A 20,725-nucleotide genomic window follows, 5' to 3' on the forward strand; every position below is an offset into this window, starting at 1 on the left:
CTCATTCTCTATGTGCATCTTCATAAAAAAGCTTTGGATTTCATGATGCTGAGAAAACCCAGATCTCCCATCAGGATCCAGTTGGAAAAAATGGAAACTGGGAGAACATTCCCTTCCTTCTCTGAACTGCTAGCATTTTCCATAGATGTACCCTGTAGCAATATTACTGTTCAGACTGACATGAATGTATTGTAAATGCTAAGAACAGGCATCAAGCTGCTGACAAATTGCATTTCAAATCAGATGCAAATATTCTATGGGTAAAGAGGAAGAGACGAAGAGAACACAGGAAAAAATATCTATTCATTCCAGTGACTGTAATCACATCTACAGTTATACAATAGAAAATGCTTTAAGAATTAGAGTTTGACAAGAATTAGAGTTTGACAAGCAAGTGAGGATTAACAGCAAAGACTGCAGGTTGTGTTGTTCTGTCTCACTCAAGCCTCTTCTTATCAGCCTATCTCTAATTGTTGATCCTTCAATGCTCTTTAATTTCCATACACTGCAAGAGACAGGTAAGGCTCATGACCCAAATTCCCAGGTACAGGAACAATCATTAACAGAATATGTACAGAGACAAGAACCTGAAGATCCTCTGCCTGTCTTTCCTGGGCTGCTCCATGATTAATAATTACCTTTATAAGATTTCAAAGATAACACATCAGCATTAAAAGAGTGCACTTGGCTGGCCTGTAACTCAAGAGTGATATGTTTTAATGAAAGAATACTCTCTGCTGGTAACATTTAGTAGAGACCATATATAGCAAGACAGACTGACAGCCAAACCAGTACTTAAATTTTTACAATCAAGATTCTTTACAATTAAAACCATAGCATTTTATAATATGAGACACAGTTCTTGAGCCTCTTTGTTCCATGCACTTCTTTGTTGCCAGTGTAATTACTTTTGTTTAAAGTCTGATTTTATAAGGGTATAGTTAAGACAATAAAGACACATTTACTGCTATTACGGAAGTCAGCTACAACCAATATAAAAGCACATTTCTAACATTACAGTTACAGGAAATCCACAGCTTTGGAGGAGCTGTGAGCCCATGCAAGAGCAGTGGCCTTTTAGGTTGTGTGCACCAGATGTTTAACATGGGGCCACCAGAAGGGGAATTAGGTGTGACCACATCCCTCCACCTCCAGGCAGATACACATACACAAGATCATTTCATCAGCAGAAATCACTGGATTTCTTCTACTGTCCTGAGAAATTCAATAAAAATACATAGCTCATATAATGAAATATCTTTACAAATACTTTCATTTTAAAGTATTTTTCATGATAGGCAGCTTGATATAAAGATCTTTGGGACTGGATATATTTAGATACATAAAAGTGCGAATAGACTTTTAATCACACTTCAGTTCCTGCCAGCTGGAAATACAGAACATCAAAATGTGAAGAAGTGTTAAAACTCAGTATATGAAATCTCAGTGACTACATATTGCCCTTCTACTTACATTGTCCCATTGTGAATGTAATGCAAAGTTTTATGAAGATACTGCAGTAAGTGAAACCATATACAATTGAACCTGACCCAACATGTCAGGATGGGGCTGGATGTCACACTGAAAATGCCATTAACAAGATTGATCTGATTGATACTGAAATCAGATAGATGTAAGGAGCTGCCCAAACTACATCTACACATTACCTTCGCTCTCCTTGTTGACACGGTACAGTCGGAGCAACAACTTGAACAATTAAAAGTGTATCAGCTAAAATTATTCATAGGTGCTGTCAAACAGTTCCACAAGAAAAATTCTTAAAAAGAAAAATTTACCTGATAACGTAAGTCCTAAAGGGTATAATGTGCTGCATGACAGCAGGGATGTGTAGCCATATTCTGATCTATAATGCAAAAACATAAATAGATTAAAAATTCATTAATGACATTTAATGAGAATGGTACATTTGCATGTGCAACCCCACTTTAAAAAAGGCTTTGTTGTTGTTTCTCAATCAATCTCAATTCTTTCCACTTCTTAACTTTCAAAACTGCTGTCTGAGAAATGCTTTGGTGACTTATCAACAGGAGTTATGTCTTTCCTTCTAGTCAATTGGAAAACAGAAACTTTGTAGAAATAGAATCATACTGCCCAGATGTCTCATTTTCATATCTTCTGTAGTTTCTTCAGGAGAAAAAGCTGCTACTCAGCCTCATGGGGTTTCTTTTTCCTTTTGCTTTTAAAGCCTACAAGAAAATGATTCCACTCTTTCTGTTCCTTGCACATCTCTCCTAAATCAAGTAAAATTATTTGACTCGTGTTGTTTTGCTTCTTAGTCCTTCTATATCCTATAAAATAATGTTTTATAACCAGTGGTTAAGCACACTATTTTCACTACCACATTTGCATTCTCATATTTACCAGTCTGCCTTTAACCACCTTTGCAGAACTGTATGGAAGCAGAAAATGTATGCAGACAAAAAAACCCCCTGAACCAGCTATTTAGCACTGCTGTGAGGAAAAGACAACCAACCAAACTACTTAGGCAGTTACAAGTTCCATCTGCATTTCAAAAAGGAATGCTGAGCCTGTTAAACCTGTTACAGAAAGACAACTACTTGCCAGGTAAGGGATCTAGTGTGGATGAAACATTAGCAGCTGTTACTACTACCCACGTAAGTTTAATCATGTGCACACAAGTCGGGTGACTACCTAACGCCCTCAGTCACTCAAAGCGGTCACGGTAATTTACATCTCTGTGTTTATTCTTAAAAGGATGGCTTAATCTCTGCAACTGATGCAATAAATCCTGGCCAAGGACTGAATTCTCACTCAATTTCAATACTTTGAAAAGAAACCAGCCAAATCTTCACATTGCAAAACAGAACGCATTTGGAGTAAGCTTCTGATCCAATTGGCAGTGTCGAGAAGAAAAAAAGTGCTAACACCCCAAAGAGAGAAGGTGCAACTCGAAGATGCTTCTAGAAAGAGGAATTAAGTAACATTTTGACAATGAACTGCAAGGATGACAAAGATACCATTGTATTTACACAATTTGATTTTTGACACGATGTGCTCTTTTTCCTACACAGTATGAAGCACAAAAGCAAATACATTTCTCTGTGAAATAAAAGGAGGAAATGGGTTTATAATCTTTTTTGTATAGCTTTCATGGTTCATAGTAATTTTTCATTTTGTATTAATTCAAACTTCTAAAGGCATTTTGTTCACCTGTACCCTTGTATTTAATAATACAACCTTCATCCTCTGAATTGAATTAATGGATAATTTCACACGTTAGACATGAAAATGTAATTTTCACCATGAACCTAAATATAAATACACTGAACTATTTAAATAAAATGACATAAAATAGCATATAAAAACACATTAAAATAACATAATTAGTATTACATTAAAAATCCACACCTTTCACATGCTTTCTTTTTGCCTCTCCCTGCTCTTAAGACAAAGTATTTCCTGCATCTGTTCTGGTCTCAATCTTCAGAGCTGTTGGGGTTTTGTATGGTTTGCTCTTTATCATAGGTATTTAATTTCTACAAGGGAGTGCATCTCTCAACAGGTTTTACTTCTGACTTATGTTTTGAAGCCTCATACAGTAAAATGAAACCAACATTCTGGAAACCATCAGCATTATTTCAATTCATTCATCTCCGCTGAGAGGGCGGTTATTCCTCCACAGCACCCACAAAACCGAAATGGGATGGAATGAAGTAATGACAGGTTTCCAGTGAGGTTTAAATTCTCTACAGAACAAGCTGTAGGTCACTGATTTCTCTGCATCTGCTTTTAAGAAGACCAACAACAAGAGGTAATTAGCCTGAGTAAATATTGCAGAATAAGAAATAGGGGAAGAAAGAAGGATCCAAGTATGTAACTAAAAAATACAGCAAAGATACCCTAACAAGGAACAGGCAGTCCTGCCACCATACAGGCTGCTAAGAAAGCATCTTGCAGAGCCTTGAGCTGGAGAAAAACAAGCGTGTGCCAACTTCACATGCTCCTTGTGTGAAGTAAATTGCATTGTATTATATTTTTTGGCTTTATTACTACAAACGTTAAGTTTGTCTGACAAAGACATTTACTCAAATGAAAGTTCAAGGAAACACCTTTTCAATAATTGTAATGTCCTCTATACAAAGAAGACACCAGCAATCACATACAAGTGGCTGAGCTCCCCACAGGCTTCACTGCTTTGTGGTAATGGTCTTCTCTTACACACACCTGTAGAGTGCACTTAATGAGATATTCACCTTCCTTTGTGGAAGAAACAGAGCAGATGCTTTCCACACCACTGAAGTTGAATGTTACTGGTTAATAGAAAATGATTTCTTTGACTTACAATTAACTATTTCCAGCTTGTTCACCTGTTCTATTTCCTGGAGCTTATTAGTAAGCTTAACTTTTGAATGAGAAATTGATAGGTTCAGCCACACTAAAACCTTTCTGAAAACATTTTTGGAACATTGAAGATAGTGGTTAAACAAATCATTCATTTCACAGTCTTGACATTCCAGCACGGATATTTCTAGGATTCATTACAATAATGGCTACTTAACTGCCATTCCCAAGAGTTAGTATAACTGTGAAAATGTACTTAAGAGTTACTATACACTATGGTTCTGCCTCAACACACTGTGAACTAGTTAAGAGTTGACACTGCAGAGCTGTTCACTGAGCTGTTCCTGACAGGGTCATCCCTAAATCTCACACTATCTAGAAACCTCATCAAGTCAAACGCATTGGGATAAACCCAAGATAGGTTTGCAGAGCTCTTACTGTGATCACCAATATATTTCTCTACAAAAAAACACAGGGCTTTGTTTTAATGGAGTCTCGTGTATCACTTCACAGGCAATAAAAAACATTTATTCATTATTTATATTCACCTAAGTTGTATGAATGAGATGATATGAAAAGAAACGGGGAAAGAGAAATATTACATCAACATCAGAAGCTTATGCACCATTATAGAGAGAGAGCAAACTCTGTCTTTTTTAATATCAGTAAGGTAAAACGTATTTAGTAAAAAAAAATTAGCTGCCTCATTTGGAATTAATGAACCTGTTGCATCTGAATGCCAGAAGCAGTGCTAGCAAGTTTACTGAGTGACATCAAAATGTAGGAAATGGCTGAATAAAGCACATTACACATAAAACATTTCCTTATTCTGTAGTGAACTGACAGGAAAAACCTAAAGATGGGAATCTTTTTAAACCAGTTTTCCTCTCACTCACATGGATTTGCCAGCAAAGCCAGGCAGAGCTCAAAAGAAAGATTCTAGTTGAAGGGTAAAAGATCTAATGCTGGAAGAGGCTGAAGAAACAGGATTTCTACTGGCTATGGCTTGGGTTGAATTTAATTTTATCTGGCAGGATTAAGCACTGCATTCATCTCAAATAGCTGCAAGAGACAGCTAAATGTATTACCTACTAGAACAAAAGATAAATGCAAAGTTGCTAAGTAATTATATGGAAGGAGAAACTTTGCTGAGAAGTATTCTGGGTTAGAACACATCACTGTGAATAAAGAAAGTAATCTATGTAGAGAAAAATAAAGACTTGAAAAAGAGACAAAGAAAAAAAGCAGATGAGGTTTATAACCATGTACAGTATGGGATATCTAAGATTTGGGATACCTATGGGATAGCTGAGAAATGGGATTTGCAGTCAGAATGCTTGTTGAAAACAACTGCTGGTGTGACAGGGAGCTGCCACTCATTGTTCAGAACAGTTCTGTCCATCCTCACAAAACAAGTAAACCAAAAATCCAGCATGCAAAAACATTTGATTCCATGACTAAAGCCTAAACCAGAATAACCTACAAGACTATACATTTTCAGCAGATGGTTTGATGAAGACTCTGTGTTGCAGTGACAACAGCTAGAGATGAAGAGCTTATCAGATCATCACTTGAAAGCTCATCACATCATACAGAAAGAGCCAGAAGGTACACAGCTCTGCTTTTTAACATGCAGAGGTCCTGCAACAGTGCTCCTGTGCAAGCTTACAGGAAGGAGCATCCCATGGCCTTACTCATTTGTTCTCTGACCTACAAGATAAGTACCATTATGCTACAAGGATCAGGAGTGAGTGATACACAACACCAGCAGTAGCTTTAGTTCAGTCACTGGTTCCCTCCATGCAAACATATTACAATGCTTATTTAGAACAAGGGAGGAGGGAAGATGTGTGGAAGGAAGAATCTGATTTTAAGTACTTAAAATTGTAATCAACATCAAAATTTTCCTCAACTCACTTCCTACAAGGTGTAACAAATTGTTGTTCTCCTTTTTGGCCATATGCAACACCTACAAGACAGGTCACGACTTCCCATTCTCACACTACACTAAGTCTTCATATGTCCTTCAGAGACTGGTTTTTATCTGTAGCACCAATCTCCTTCAAATCTCCAACAAAATCAATTCACAGTTCTGCTAGTCCAAGATCACCAGTATTTCAAAGTGCAGAAGTGATGAAGGACATGTATTCTAAAGCCAAGTGAAAATAAAAGATAGTTACCTCTGTGCTGCAAACATGCATAACAATATAAAATCACAGAAAACAGAAGAAATCCATAGGCTCTTCCTTTGTGCCACACAGAAAACAGGTAAGAAGTTAATATAGCCTGAGAAAGCTTAAAACATTTCCAAGACATAATTTCAGGGACAGAAATAACCTCTAACAACATTATTGTAAGTATTTTCTGGGGCTGTTATAATCTTCCTATCTAAGTATAGGAGATATACAGGGTTTAGCTGACAAAGTGCTCGGTGGTCCAGCAAACTTCACTCTCTTAACAAGGAAAATCCAGTGGTTTTCTTCCTCCCTGGTCCTACAGAATTCTGGCAGACATCAGTCATTTTACTTGTTGTTGTTTAAGGTTAACCAATTTAAAGACAATACTTACATTAGATACCACTGTAATAAATGCATGTGCTATAAGAAATGGCAGTGTCTCCGGGGTTCCATATTCAAAACAATCCTTCATGAGGGAAAGGCCATTTTTGCCACAAAACAGACAAACATAACGAAGCAAGTGCAATGGTACTTCTACATCCTAGAAACAGGGAAAAAAAAGAAGGAAGAATTTCAACAATTAATACCAGATCAGACACAGAGGAAGTTCAAAAGCTACATTAGTATAACACAAATCCATGAGGAGGAGTGAATGTGGCTACAGAAGTGTCTAGGGAATGTGAACCTACTTAGAAATAGACAACTTACGTTCATATCACAGAACGCCCCTAATATATTGCTTTCTTGAGCAGAAATATCCTGTTTAAAAAGAAAAAGAATAAAATTAACTGAAGCAATAAACCCGTGTTTCTAGAATAAAAACAACTGACCTTTAACAAATGTTATAGTGAACTATCAGGAAAACCAAATCCTAATTTAGAGGAAGACAGAGGCTGAAGCTTTGCTCCATTTTCACACTGCTAAACATACTTTTCCAGTTCACCATTTTACCTTTGATAAGACATATTTATAAGCACACAAATATACACTTAAAATAGTGTCTCAGCAGTAGATTTCAGTGGCTGGATGAACAATTATTCCTCAATCCCACCCCTCTGCTTCAGATCACCAATTTCTTCAACAGGAATACTGCAAGGGGATAGTCTGGCTGCACACCGGCCTGAGAATTACAGAACAGACCCAACCTAGGTACTTTTAATGCAATTCTTGCCAAAGATGAGACATCTATCCAAACAGCTGCATTTAGATTAAGTGTAGGATGTTCTACAGCCCCACTTTTAATGTATTAAGGGGGTAACTGTCAAACTATTAATTCCCATTAGAATATTAAAACTCTTTACTTTCACTACTATATTCTTTCACTTATAACAAAACACATCATAAGAAATAAATGTCATACCTCATACAGAATTAAGCTAACTGAAGAGGGGGAAGGAATTGTATCACCCTATCAATCTGCTAGCTATTTGCTGGAACAAGAAATCTATTTTCTAGAAGTACTAAACTGAAAGGGTTTGGAAAAATAGCTTTTTTTAGTGCTTATAACATCCACTCGCTGGGCAGTATAAAGCAGGAATTTTCTTTACTGTGCTTTTAACACATATTTGTGTGTATCTTGCACATGGACTGAGGGCAGAAGGGCACTGAAGGTACCATTAAGTGTGACTGTAAAACCACAACATTGCCATGGCTACTTGCAGGAAGTTACACCACACATTCTTCTCCTTCCCAGCCCTCCATGCCAAACACCCAGGTTTCATATTCACACATCAAATGTAAGTTTAATGTAAAGTTCATTTTTCAAATGAAGTTTCTTGACTATATTTCAAATAGCTATGTAGGAGTAAGCTGCTTAAAACTGTACCAGGGGATGCTGGAGGCAAGCAATTTTGGATGGATTAAGTGTGATACAAGTTTGAATTATTCAATGTGCTCATATTCTAGCTAAGCATTTCTTCTCTTTTTTATCTTCTGCTGAACTCTAAGTCATGCCTGAACTCGTGATACTCTGTTATTTTTAAACCAGCTTTGAAGCCAGTAGGTGGTATGTTTTCAAGTAGCAAGAAAAGGTGTTGAGAACTCTGCTCATGAAAACTTAGGCAGGAATAATGTGAGAAATTTTATTAGTTTGCTTAAATAAAATAGAGATTTGTTGTCAAGTGAACTATAGCTCTTAGCATCCAGAAATCAAAACCTCACAAAGGGCTGTTACATGAGTCCTGGGAAGCACACCAGAAGTGTGGTAATTCAGAGACTGAGTTTGGAATCGTGAGTTTTGGTCTTGCAGCTGTGAAACAGAAAAGAGACTGAGAGTTCCTTAAGATCAAGTTTATAAGAAATTATGCAAATCCCTCAAAGGAATCTAATATGGCATTAAAAAACACCATTGCATCAGGACACCTGGAAGTAGCCTTCCAACACGTAAAGGGGGCCTATAAATGTGGAGAGGGGCTTTTTACAACAGCATAAAGAAACAGGACAAGGGGGAATAGCTTTGAGCTGACAGAGGAGAAATTCAGGTTAGATATAAGGAAGAAGCTCTTCCCTGTGAAGGTGCTGAGGCACAGGGTGCCCAGAGAAGCTGTGGCTGCCCCATCCCTGGCAGTGTTCAAGGCCAGGTTGAACAGGGCTTGGAGTAAACTGCTCTAGTGGAAGGTGCCCCTACCTGTGGCAGGAGTGTGGAACTGGGTGAGCTTTAAGGTCCCCTTCCAACCCAAACCATGCCATGATTCCATGATAAAATGTACTAGCTGAGGTACAACAACAATCTTGCTATAAGAGTATTTTTAGTTAATTATTTGGGATGAAAAATAGACACAAAGGCCTCTCCCAGCACCAAAACTAGTGGTAGATTTCAACAGAAGCAAATGGTGTGTTTCAAGATGTTATCTTTACAGATTGTTTCAGTATTTATGTCCTGAAGTGAGGTGAACTGTTGCTGGCTGCAACTAATTGTGATGATTCAGAAATCCAAACTTAGCAGAAAGACATTCTTCATTAGGCTTCTCATCAGTTTAAGCAACACTGAGACAAACTTTAAGTCTATATAGACTCATGTTCATGCTCCACAGGTCAAGACTATACACTAGTCAGTACGTTCAAGTTACTTCCACATCTAGTTTCACTGTCCTCATATACAGCATGTTTCTGCTTAACTTCTGCCCTCTGCAAGGCTACTTGTTCAAGGCAGCTTCTGTTATTGAGTCCACAATCCTTCCAGCTACCAATCAGGCTTCCATGGTCTTCACACTCTGACTTTAGAAGTGTTCTAAGGGACAGAAATAACTCTCATCTACATTAAGGAAAGAATGTATAGGATCATATACAGTCAGACACCCTTTGACTACCAAACATTGGTTTGTTGTTCATTTTCATCCAACTTCATGAACTCATAAACTAGGGAAAACCTCTTACTTCCACACCAGTGTTTTTCTTCTCCACTAGATGGTCAAGTGTAAAATGGCTTTGACAAGCACCTGAGAAGAGGATTAGACTTCAAGCCTTGTCTGCTGTCCTTAACGACAAAGAACTTGGAGGTGTCTACAGAGCAAAGGCTAACAGCAATATTGACTGCTAATCCTTACCAGGAGGTAGTAATACCCTGTGAAAGCCTAACTGGTCATTTCTAGGCAAAGTAAAACCTTACTGGATGTCATGACTCAACGGAATTGCACAAATTCATCCCAATAATCTGGAATTTCTGAAGACTCAGAGACTGGGGATCGGAGTTTGTTTTGCATCAGAAAATGTCCCTTTTTCCAGGGCAAAAGAAATGCTTAGAGGGGGAAGAGCTACACCAGCTTCTCCTAATGAATTCTTGCCAGTTTTGGTCTGTTCAGGAATCTGTTGAGCTTACAAGTATAGAGACACTTAAACCACGGATTTTTCTTTTATGATCCCTTGAGGACTGAGTTCCAGCCTGAACTAAACCAAAAAGTGCTCCCATTACTGGGACTAATAACTGCTTCAATTTAACTAAGATGTGCTCTAGACTGAAAGACAAAATTGAATTCTAAACCTCAGTAAATGAGTTACTCATGGTAGCAGAAAGTTTTGACATTAAAACAGCTGATGTTACTGCTTTAGAATAACAGAATCCTGGTGTGTCCTAGATTCAGAAAATCTCAGTTTGTGAGAAAAATGATGGACATTCAGATCTTTTAAATACAAATAAAAAATGCCCCCCCAAACAAAAAAGGGAAGAGATACACCACAAATCTGGCAGATACCTCTGCAATCCATACCCGGCAACACAAAAAGTCTAGCAGAAAGGTAAAAGAACTTTTCCCTCTTCTCTGTTACCTCAGCAAAGTATTTTTCCATCTCAGCTTCCTTTAAATGATGTTTTTAGGATAGCTAATGAATGTATTCAATAATTCAAATTAGACAGACTAGTATGTCTAGAGTGATAGCCAGTCAGAGTACAGCAATCTGCAGCACATCTGTGTCCAAATCACTTTATGGCTGCACATCAAGTGAAAAAGAGAAATCCCACCAGGCACTCTGAGATCTTCTTTTATCATTTGGATGTGAAATTGAAAGAGAAGGGAAAAAAAAGAAAATATACGAAATTGTCATTTAAAAGAAGCAAATGTGCCTATACATAGAAAAGCTGCTCCAGAATTGTTCATTGCATATTCCTATGAAGCTCGTTTCAGTAGGCGTCCCATGGGAGCACAAAAGATAAAGCACTTAAAAGACATAAATCAATGACTACTTAACTGACAAGATGGATCTACCCTCCCCAGTTCCTATTTGCAGAGGCTGAACTACCGATTTATTTATGTCTGGTGGAAGTTTAAAAGGCAGGCCAGAATGAACAATGGGAAACATGAAATCCACGAATCCGGACTTTGCCTTCTATACATGTATATTTGTAAGACAATCTCTGTTAACATGTATTTTGGGATAAGGAAGTTCTTTATTGTGAGGGTGCTGAGGCGCTGGCAAAGGGTGCCCAGAGAAGCTGTGGCTGCCCCATCCCTGGCAGTGTTCAAGGCCAGGTTGGACACAGGGGCTTGGAGCAGCTGCTCCAGTGGAAGGTGTCTCTGCCCATGGCAGGGGTTGGAACTGAATGAGCTTTAAGGTCCCTTCAACCCAAACCATTATATGAGACTATATTCTAGGATAAAACCAGAAACCAAAACCCAGGCCACCCAAAGCCCCCCCGTGTTACGGGTTTTAACTAGATTTATTGTCAGGTATGGCAGGATTCAAGAACTGATTATATCTTGTGACAAGCCTAGCATACATAACCAAAAACTATATACGACTTGGTGACTTCTGGTTTTGGACTTAAGCTTAAAAAGCAAACTTAACCACGCATAGCTCCAACAGAACTCCCCAGACTTGCAAAATAAAAACTGAGTTAACCATAGCTTAACTCTCCACTCTGACTTGCTCAAAAGTTCGTTGGATAGAAGCTTTTTTTAATGGCTATATACACATCTTCTTTGCATACAAATACTGTGCAAGAACTGTTTATTTGTTATTAGACTACCACAAGTTGGATCAAAGTCCAACCTTTCAAAGAACTGCACTGTTTCAATTAGGAAATGCTAACACCATCGTATTTCATTTCAGAAACTGAATTAAACATAGAAGGATTTTTGAGCTTTTTCTTTGTTTGGTGTTTTTCTTCTTTTCAGAAGAAAAGATGGAAAATGTGAGTGGTAGCCATAACAAATACCACAGAGGAAAATGAGCACCAGAGAACAAAGCTACTTGTGTAGAGCTCAGTTATTCCAGTCAATTAAACAGCATTTCCAACAAGTAAGTTTGGTCTTGCACGAAGTTTAGTTTATGAAGCTTTGCTTCTCTAGCACCACAAACTGTAATGAAAAGAAATTAGTAAACTATTAATGGGTTACCTTCTGGAAGAAAGGCTTCGCTACAGTCCCCTTTTTGCCTTCCTGTTATTTAAACAGTACAATAATTCAGTGTACAGTTCCATCCAACACTTATCAATATATTACCTATAACAATTAAGCATATTTTAAAGAAAGCGTAAGAGTATGTGTCATTTAACAAGTTACTCTGAAAAGTTCTACTGCAGTCAACAGGAGAGCTGAATTTGCCCCTCCTGTGTAAAAGCAGCTATCACCAAACACACACAGTCTACTCAGTAAAGAGAACAAAACAACCCAATATACAGATAAAGAGAAGATATACCTCTATTGTGGGATGAGTATTATGCTTATAAGCAGTGTACAGAGGAAACTGAATCTGAAAGATTTTTGCCACACACAGCAACAACTTTTCCTTCTCATCAGTGCTCCATAAGCTAAAAGCATCAGTGCTCTTTGCAGACTCCTCCTCTGTCAGGATACAAGTTCTTGCAGCATCTAATTTTTTCTCTATAGATTTCTGCCGTTCTCCATTTTCTTCTTCATGAGACTCTCTTTCTACATTCAGGGGCTCATCAGCGTGATTACTCTGATCTTGCCATGTTGAATCGAGATTAATAGTGCAATGTTTACAGAGCTGGTCCCGCAGAGCTTGAACTTGGGCAATCACTAAGTTAATAAGCGCACAGACTACTTGGTTAAAGATCTCCAAATGTTTATACTCCTTGAAACAGCACAGACATTGTCTGCAAGAGAACAGAAAAAAAACAGAAATAAAGACTCCTGAAGCAGCTAAACAGCAGAACAAGTAACCGGCCAAAAGAACTCTTCACATTAAAATGCTTTTAACAACAAAATGTTTGACAGACCTATAAAAGTAAGGCAATTCAAATGAAACAGGCTCTACTCAGCAGCAAGTGGGAGTCACAAAGCCTTGCTCAAACCCTGTGAACGTTTCATTACTTCCAAATGCTTACCAAAACTATAAAGTTCCTGTTATAGTTTAGCAGCTGCCACTGGGAGTAAAACATACAAAATAAATCTAAGGAGCAAGGTCGCTCTACTACTACAGCAGCAATGTTCCTCCCTATGTGTCTGAATTGTTTCTTGTCTGGTTATCTCTAGTGATACTCACTGCAATAAACACCTCACCTGCTGGTCACCCTGTAAGAACACATTATGGTGATTTTTAAGTCAACAGGGCTGCAAAGTTATTTTGAGTATTTCAGCTCATTTATCTGCATTTGGATAGAAGCATCATGCACATTGGCACCCTTTACTCATGTGGGAAAAAGCAGTATGAAGTATCTTTGTGACTTTCTTCACTTTGTAGACTTGGAGATTATTCTCCTGAGTATTTACTGACACACTTCAAATGAAAAGAACAAGGGGAAAAACCTGTATTTATCAATATAATAATCATCAAGTTAGGGAACTCTGTGATATAGCTTTAGTTGTGGGCAAATATATGTCAAATTGATCTTGGGTACATAAACCCCCCAAGGTAGACGCCCCGCAACCTACTGTCCAGGAACGTTTGTTTCTTGCATACAAACAAGCATCTGCCTTATTATGAGCAAAAGGTGGAAGGTATTCCCCTCAAAGGCTCTAAATCCTGAAGAATGTAGAGAAGAAAGCAGTCAATAAGCAAGGGTGCTTCAATGAAGACTAACATGAAAGGCCACATGCTTGCAATAGAAACTCTGAGATGGGCTCAGCTCTTTGTCACCCAAACTTTCCTTAATGATGTAACTGCTACATAAACTGGTCTCCTTCCAGTAGAGATCTTTCTCCTGTGAGATGGAGAACAAGGGACTCCAGGTCATGATGAGAGTTCTCAGATACTAAAGTAATATAAAAAATTACACCTATCATTTCTGACAGAAACAGCAGGTAAGACATAGGGCAAGAAGCCACCAAGAAGTGATTAAAAAAGTTGTTCTGCAAAGCACAGCATTTAATTTAGAAACTGAGCTTAATACATTATAATTTGTAAGAAAAAGACAAAGGGCTCAGAACTATGGCAGGTAGAGGGTGCTGCCTCTCTCAATAGAATACAAACATAACCTTGAGCTACAGCTCTTAAAGCAGGTATGCTCTGAATACAGGAATCTCTTTTCAGTGGGTTAGACACAAAGATATTCCCTAATTCCAACACAGATAACAGTGAAGGAAGCATCTAAAATGTTTTGTTCCACCTATGCAGGAAGGAAATAAAAAACCTTTTAATGGTATGTAAGTGGATTCTGCTTTCACCCATGTTAAAAATATCCTTGCAATTTACTTGTAAATGTATTTTCATAGTAACAAATGACAACAGGAACTGCAGCAAAACCAAGTGTATGCTCAAGCATTTACCTTTGAGGAAAGCTATGTACAACAGGTCCGTCATTTAAGCCTGCAAACTTACTACCCCCACTTGATTGCAACAAATTATTCTCAATAATAATGAAAACAGTCTGGTGACTGCTTCTTATGTATCTGTATCTGAATGCCAACCAATAGTGGAAAATTCCCTTTTGGACAAAGGCACTTAGTTTTTTTTCCAAGATAGAGGTTTGTGCACAACCTTTAGGTTTTCACATATCTGAACGTGTTCACAGGAATAAGAACTCCACCAAAAACTGATGATCTATGGATGTGTGTGCTACAATTCTATCTACTGTGATTTGTGAGTGTGCTACAAATCAAAAGGTATTCTTCAGACTGAGTTACCAACTGCTCCTCTGAAGGAAAGCAGCAATCTGAAGGACAGGTAATAAAAAGTAGTTCTTAAGGAGGGCTCCAAACACAAACCAACAAGCACAACTCTCAAATGCAGAGAAGAATTTGGCCGAGTAGAAACAGAACATGACGTTGAAATGTAAAGCAAAACTCTTTGTGGCCTCTTTGCTTTGACTATGTTAAGGACTGGTTTCCATACTCTTCAATAGTATGAGACCATACATATCAAAGGTAAAAAGAAATCAGAAGACAAAGAGTTAAATGTTATCCAGTCTTCAGTTTTTCCTCAGGTTGCATTTGTCATGCTATAGCTCTCGAACACAACAAAACTCTTGGCAGATGATGACCTGGAAAATGACCATGTTGCTGCTCTTTATTTTGATGTAAAATTCCTTCTCTGTGTCTAAAAGCATATTGCACAAGATGATGAATTTGCTCCAAGTGCCTTCTATGAGCAGGATGAAAAAAAGAGGATTCTCCTTCTGCAGGTACCCAAAATGTGACCTTTTTATTTTTGGGTGTCTTCTAAATACCAGAATAATACTTCCCAACTTATTCTCTATGCTTTTCGCAGTATTTCTTACAATCCAGTTTGGTCTTGTGACCACTGCTGAACACTGAATTCCAAACATCCTTACTGTAGATCCTTTATAAAAAGTAATATTCATACAATTCCTTGTGCTGGAAAAAAATACGTGGCTGTGAGGTAAGCAGAAGAGCTGATATAGCTCCTTTAAAAGCAAACCAACAACAACAACAGTAAATAGATTAGAAAGAATAACAAAGTTGATTTAAAAGAACCATGTGCAAAGGGTTTTCGTTATCAGTTTAGTAGCTATGGGCTGCAATCATTCATCATCCTGACTCAGAGCATCCAGACAGAGCAAAATATAACATGATGGCCCCATTCAGAGTGCTCTTCTGTTAAATTCTACTTACCCTACACTGCTTCCACAGAAGCTGCTCAGGGAATTTCACGTTAAAGCAGCAACACATTTATCTTTGCAGTATAGCTGTATTTACTGCTACACAACTATTACAGCATCAGAATGCCAATCAGATTCAAAATACACCTTGCCCAAAATGCACTAAAATGTTTAATTTTGTAAGTAGTAAAATGCCCTTTACTCTCTAAATATCACTTACCTACAACGTTAGTAACCTGCCCGTTCTAATTCACTCTACTTTTTAAGACTGGAAAACTACTCTTGAGATCCAGCATTATTAACACTCAATCTCCATCCAAAATTACCTTTGCGTCCAGGAATTGATGTAAGCAAATATCTTGAGGGCATGTTCCTTTCTGAGCTGCAACCCATCAGCACCTTCAATGTCTGATACTAAAGAAAACAAAACCATGAATGTATTAGTCTCAGGAAAACCTCATGCAATTGCTGTTCTTATTAGAAATCTGCATTTTGAGATGACCATGAGTTATATCAGACCAGCTATACTGAGGCTTGTTACTTTTACATAGGCACACATTTATACTGACATTTAACCATAACTAATTGGCAATGTGATAAATGCTTACCACATTTATTACAGCCAGAAACTAGAACAGTCATGTACTGAATTCAAAACCCAACTATTTCAATGAGGTGTTATCAAATGTCCCACTTCCATCTAAAAAATGCTTATGCACTGTAATAACACAACTATATGTAACAGTCCACATCTCCACTTACACATCAGCTGGTTATATATTAGGGCACTGGATTTTGTCTATTGGCCACATTCCTCTCAATGCACAATTCTCATTTCCTCTCTGTTCTAAATTTCCATACGCTTCTCCAATTATTTAATTGCTACTCAAATGGAGAATGTCAGCATTCCTTTTGACCATTTCATTTATAACAAAAATAAGGAATCACTTCTGTATTTCACATGAAATTTCAAGTATTACATGCTCACAAATCCACTTCCCAAGCAAGTTTTGTGGCAAAGGTTCTCCAACAGAAGCAAGCTTGTCAGAATCCAAAACTTAACCTCTTTTCCAGCCCCAGCCTTGTAAAGCACTATGTTATCATACAATCAGAATGGTTTGGGCTGGAAAGGACCTTAAGATCATCCAGTTCCAACCGCTTGCCATGGGCAGGGACACCTCACACTAGACCATGTCGCTCAAGGCTCTGTGCAACCTGGCTTTGAACACTGCCAGGGATGGAGCATTTACTACTTCTCTGGGCAGCCTGTTCCAGTGCCTCAGCATCCTCACAGTAAAGAATTTCTTCCTTACATGTAACCTGAACTTCCCCTGTTCTAGTTTGAACCCATCACCCCTTGTGCTATTGCTACAGGCCCTGAAGAAGAGTCCCTCTCCAGCATCTAGCAATGCAGGTTTCCAGAAGCTAAAGCTAATGGGAATTCTACTGGCCCAGATCACAAAGCGAAGCTCAGAGGAATATCACTTCAGAGGATAATCCCAGAAAACAAATACTTATGACTTCTTTGAAATAAGGACATTACATATGCACATACATACAGATTTTCATATATATGCACACATACAAATACAAACACACACAAAAAGCAGTCTCTCAGTAAGATATCACTGAACTTTAAACATTGCTTTGCTGTCTCACTCCTGGAAGGCTCTGAAGTTCCCCACCTAACACTGGCACAGTCCACAAGTGACAAGCAGACTAGACGGTAGGTATCACTTGATAATACTTTTTAATTTAAATGACACCAATTACCATGGCACTTGACTCTCTTAAGGCCAAAGCACAGCCCTGAAGAAACCAACAACTGTCAAACAATTCAGGTCAAGCTCACCACAAAGAGACAGATCCTCAGCTCTAGATAGTATCTAAAAACAGAATTGTCCAGCATAAAAGGTTCAGAAAACCTTCATTTTGTGCATGTTGTGAGCATTGTTTCAAACTCTTCACAACCACCACTGACAGTCATTTAGTAGCAAACCTAATTCTAACTTGCAGGATCTTCATGAAATTTCTTTCATCCCCACATCACCCTACTCAAAACACACACACAACAAGTAGGACAGTAACTCAACATCCAGAGCACCCTTTTCACTGCAATAGCTTGAAGTGATCCCAAATTTCCCTCTATGAGGATAAGAAAATCTGAAGAATTCAAAGTAAACTGGTACTTCAAAAGCTGCAATTCCACATAAAGTGTACAGAAGGGAGAAGTTATGGAAATACTGAAGTTAATGCCTCAGGTCAGAAAAATCAGGAGGTATATGCACTCATTGGAGAAACCTGTTATGTTCCTGTTTATACACTCCACATCTCACATGTAGAGCAGCTTCAACTGGTCTTATTCACTAATCATTTGAATTAATACAGTGACTACATACATGATTTCCCTCTCGTCTTCTGTAAGAAATAATACTGTTGTTATTCCTGATATACTCAGGGAGCACAAAACAGGAGCGATGACAGAGGCTGCAGAAGTCTGTGCCACTCTAAGATGGGTACTGATACATCTGGCAATGACTCTCCTATTGAACCTCAGTTGAAGCTCTCTTTTGCTCCTTAGCAGAAAGGGTATTTTTCAGCTCAGCTAATTTATGTCCTCCCAACCAGAATTTAAATCTTAGGCTTTTGCATACTTGTCTTATTCAGAATACCAACTTTGTGGATACTCTTGATTTACAGCATCTCTCTTTAGGGACACAGCTCTTTGAAGTACACCAACAATTGGTTATGAAGCCTATTATTTAATTAAGTACAGAGAGAAAAGTGATAGAAACAAACACATCACTCCTGTGAATTTGTTGATATCAGTCAGTTTTGTAAGGACTCCCTTGCTGCATAGGATTTCACTTCCAATTGATATTGATGATGTCTCTCTCCCTTCAAAGTAGTTTTCTTCTAACTTGAATGGGTCAGTAGTTAAAACAGACTCATTCACACATAAATAAAGCAGGTGCTTTTATTCTTCCTCATATTTGAGCACCCTGCATGCCTTAGATCCTCCTTATTAACCTGTTGCTCCCCAAACTCTCACCCTTCCAGTGTTTCTAACCTGACAATAACCACCATGCCAAACTTCCAGTAACTTTTCCTGTGACAAGACTCCTTCTAGCAATGGATCTGACTATCCCCAGTTTCATACCTAAGGCAGCTATTCCCACGGTGTGCTAAGGCACACGTAGGTGCTCTGAGAGCATCTGAAGCACATCCAAGCATCACCCAAGTGCTCTAATCAGTAAGAATTGACAGTAAGTGCTACAGAGCTTTCAGCCAGACATTCCATGAGCTCTCTCTCAGCAGGGGTACTCCAAAACCAGGCTCAGCTCCTTCACCCTGTCTCCAGCAGCTGCTTCTTTCTCCAGGCACTCATAACTAGTGATGCCTTCCATAACTCATACCTGAGCTCTCTGGGCTCAACCCTTTTCTTCCTTAAATCTGTTCTAACAAATTTGTCTTCTCTGTTAAAGCCCCTTAGACCTTCTCCAATCCTTCTTTTCCCCTTACTTTCCATGCACACAAACACCTTCATCCTGCGCTAGATCCAGTTTCAAAATCAACATAACCCACTTTAAGCTGACACTACTAACAACATCTGTAGCCATGTATTTCAATAACCATTACTGCTCCTGCAGGAACCCCACGAGCCAGACTGGGAACTGAGCAAACCCAACGTAGGAATCTAACCAACAGCCATTCCCATTTTAGTTGGCTTTGTAAGCCACTGAATACTCAGGGTGGGAGCTATGTAAGGGCTGGGAAGGAAAGTGTGAAGCTGAGAGAAGTCACTACAGACACCTTTATAGTCACTACAGATGTAAAACTGCTCCACCCTATTCGGAGTAACTTCACCCTAATGCTGCTCATCTATATGCAAAGAAAGTAAAGATATGGTTACTATCAGAGTATGGGAAAAAAGAAATGTTGAAGGCCTTAAACAGACACATCCAAGACACAGACCATCAGGAAGACAGACAGTATGTATATAAATTCCAGTTAAATATATTCTACAAATACACAAGATAGGAAATGCGGCCTTTCTGCATATTAGCAATGTCTTATCTCACCAAATAAAATCACAGAATAGTTAGGGTTGGAAAGGACCTTAAGATCATCCAGTTCCAACCCCCCTGCCATGGGCAGGGACATCTCACACTAAACCATGTCACCCAAGGCTTCATCCAACCTGGCCTTGAACACCGCCAGGGATGGAGCATTCACAACTTCCCTGGGCAGCCCATTCCAGTGCCTCACCACCCTAACAGTAAAGAATTTCTTCCTTATATCCAATCTAAACCTCTGCTGTTTAAGTTTCAACCTATCACCCCTTGTCCTATCACTACAGTCCCTAATGAACAATCCCTCTCCAGCATCCCTGTAAATCTTTACAAGAAGATGGTTTAGAGATCTGTCTGGACACAGTCACACCATATAGAAAGAGCTGAGCTGCTTAAAACCCCAAGTTATAATTCTTTATTACTTGATTGGTAACATCTTCTGGTGTGTAAGTTTTCAGATGCTATTTAAAAAAGACAGACTCAAAATGCAATTGTTTATTCAAGCAGCTGACAAGAAGCCAAAACACACAATGGTCCAAGTGAAGATTTAAACATTTTGGGATAAAGAGAGTAATTTCCTTACTCTCCCATTTTACTTGGCTTGCTTTAAATGAAAAGTTGGGCAATTTACCTTATGTTCCACAAAAGGGTGATTTACTAGAAGTTTATTATAGTACTAGAACCAACACGATCTC

At 38.5% G+C, this 20,725-nt stretch overlaps 1 protein-coding gene across 1 annotated transcript in view; it reads right to left on the reverse strand.

Annotated features, from left to right (window-relative positions):
* Window positions 1-20,725, reverse strand: part of USP34 (ubiquitin specific peptidase 34) — a 134,632-nt gene that overhangs the window by 98,654 nt on the left and 15,253 nt on the right. The window contains exons 2-6 of the mRNA XM_034060303.1: window positions 16,284-16,371; window positions 12,633-13,053; window positions 7,209-7,259; window positions 6,892-7,041; window positions 1,797-1,864 (exon numbers count right to left, since the gene is read on the reverse strand). Of these exons, the coding sequence (XP_033916194.1) occupies window positions 1,797-1,864; window positions 6,892-7,041; window positions 7,209-7,259; window positions 12,633-13,053; window positions 16,284-16,371 (778 nt within the window). The remainder of the gene's footprint in view (window positions 1-1,796; window positions 1,865-6,891; window positions 7,042-7,208; window positions 7,260-12,632; window positions 13,054-16,283; window positions 16,372-20,725) is intronic.

This window comes from Melopsittacus undulatus, chromosome 3, assembly GCF_012275295.1.
Source record: "Melopsittacus undulatus isolate bMelUnd1 chromosome 3, bMelUnd1.mat.Z, whole genome shotgun sequence".
Taxonomy (NCBI): Eukaryota; Metazoa; Chordata; class Aves; order Psittaciformes; family Psittaculidae; genus Melopsittacus; species Melopsittacus undulatus.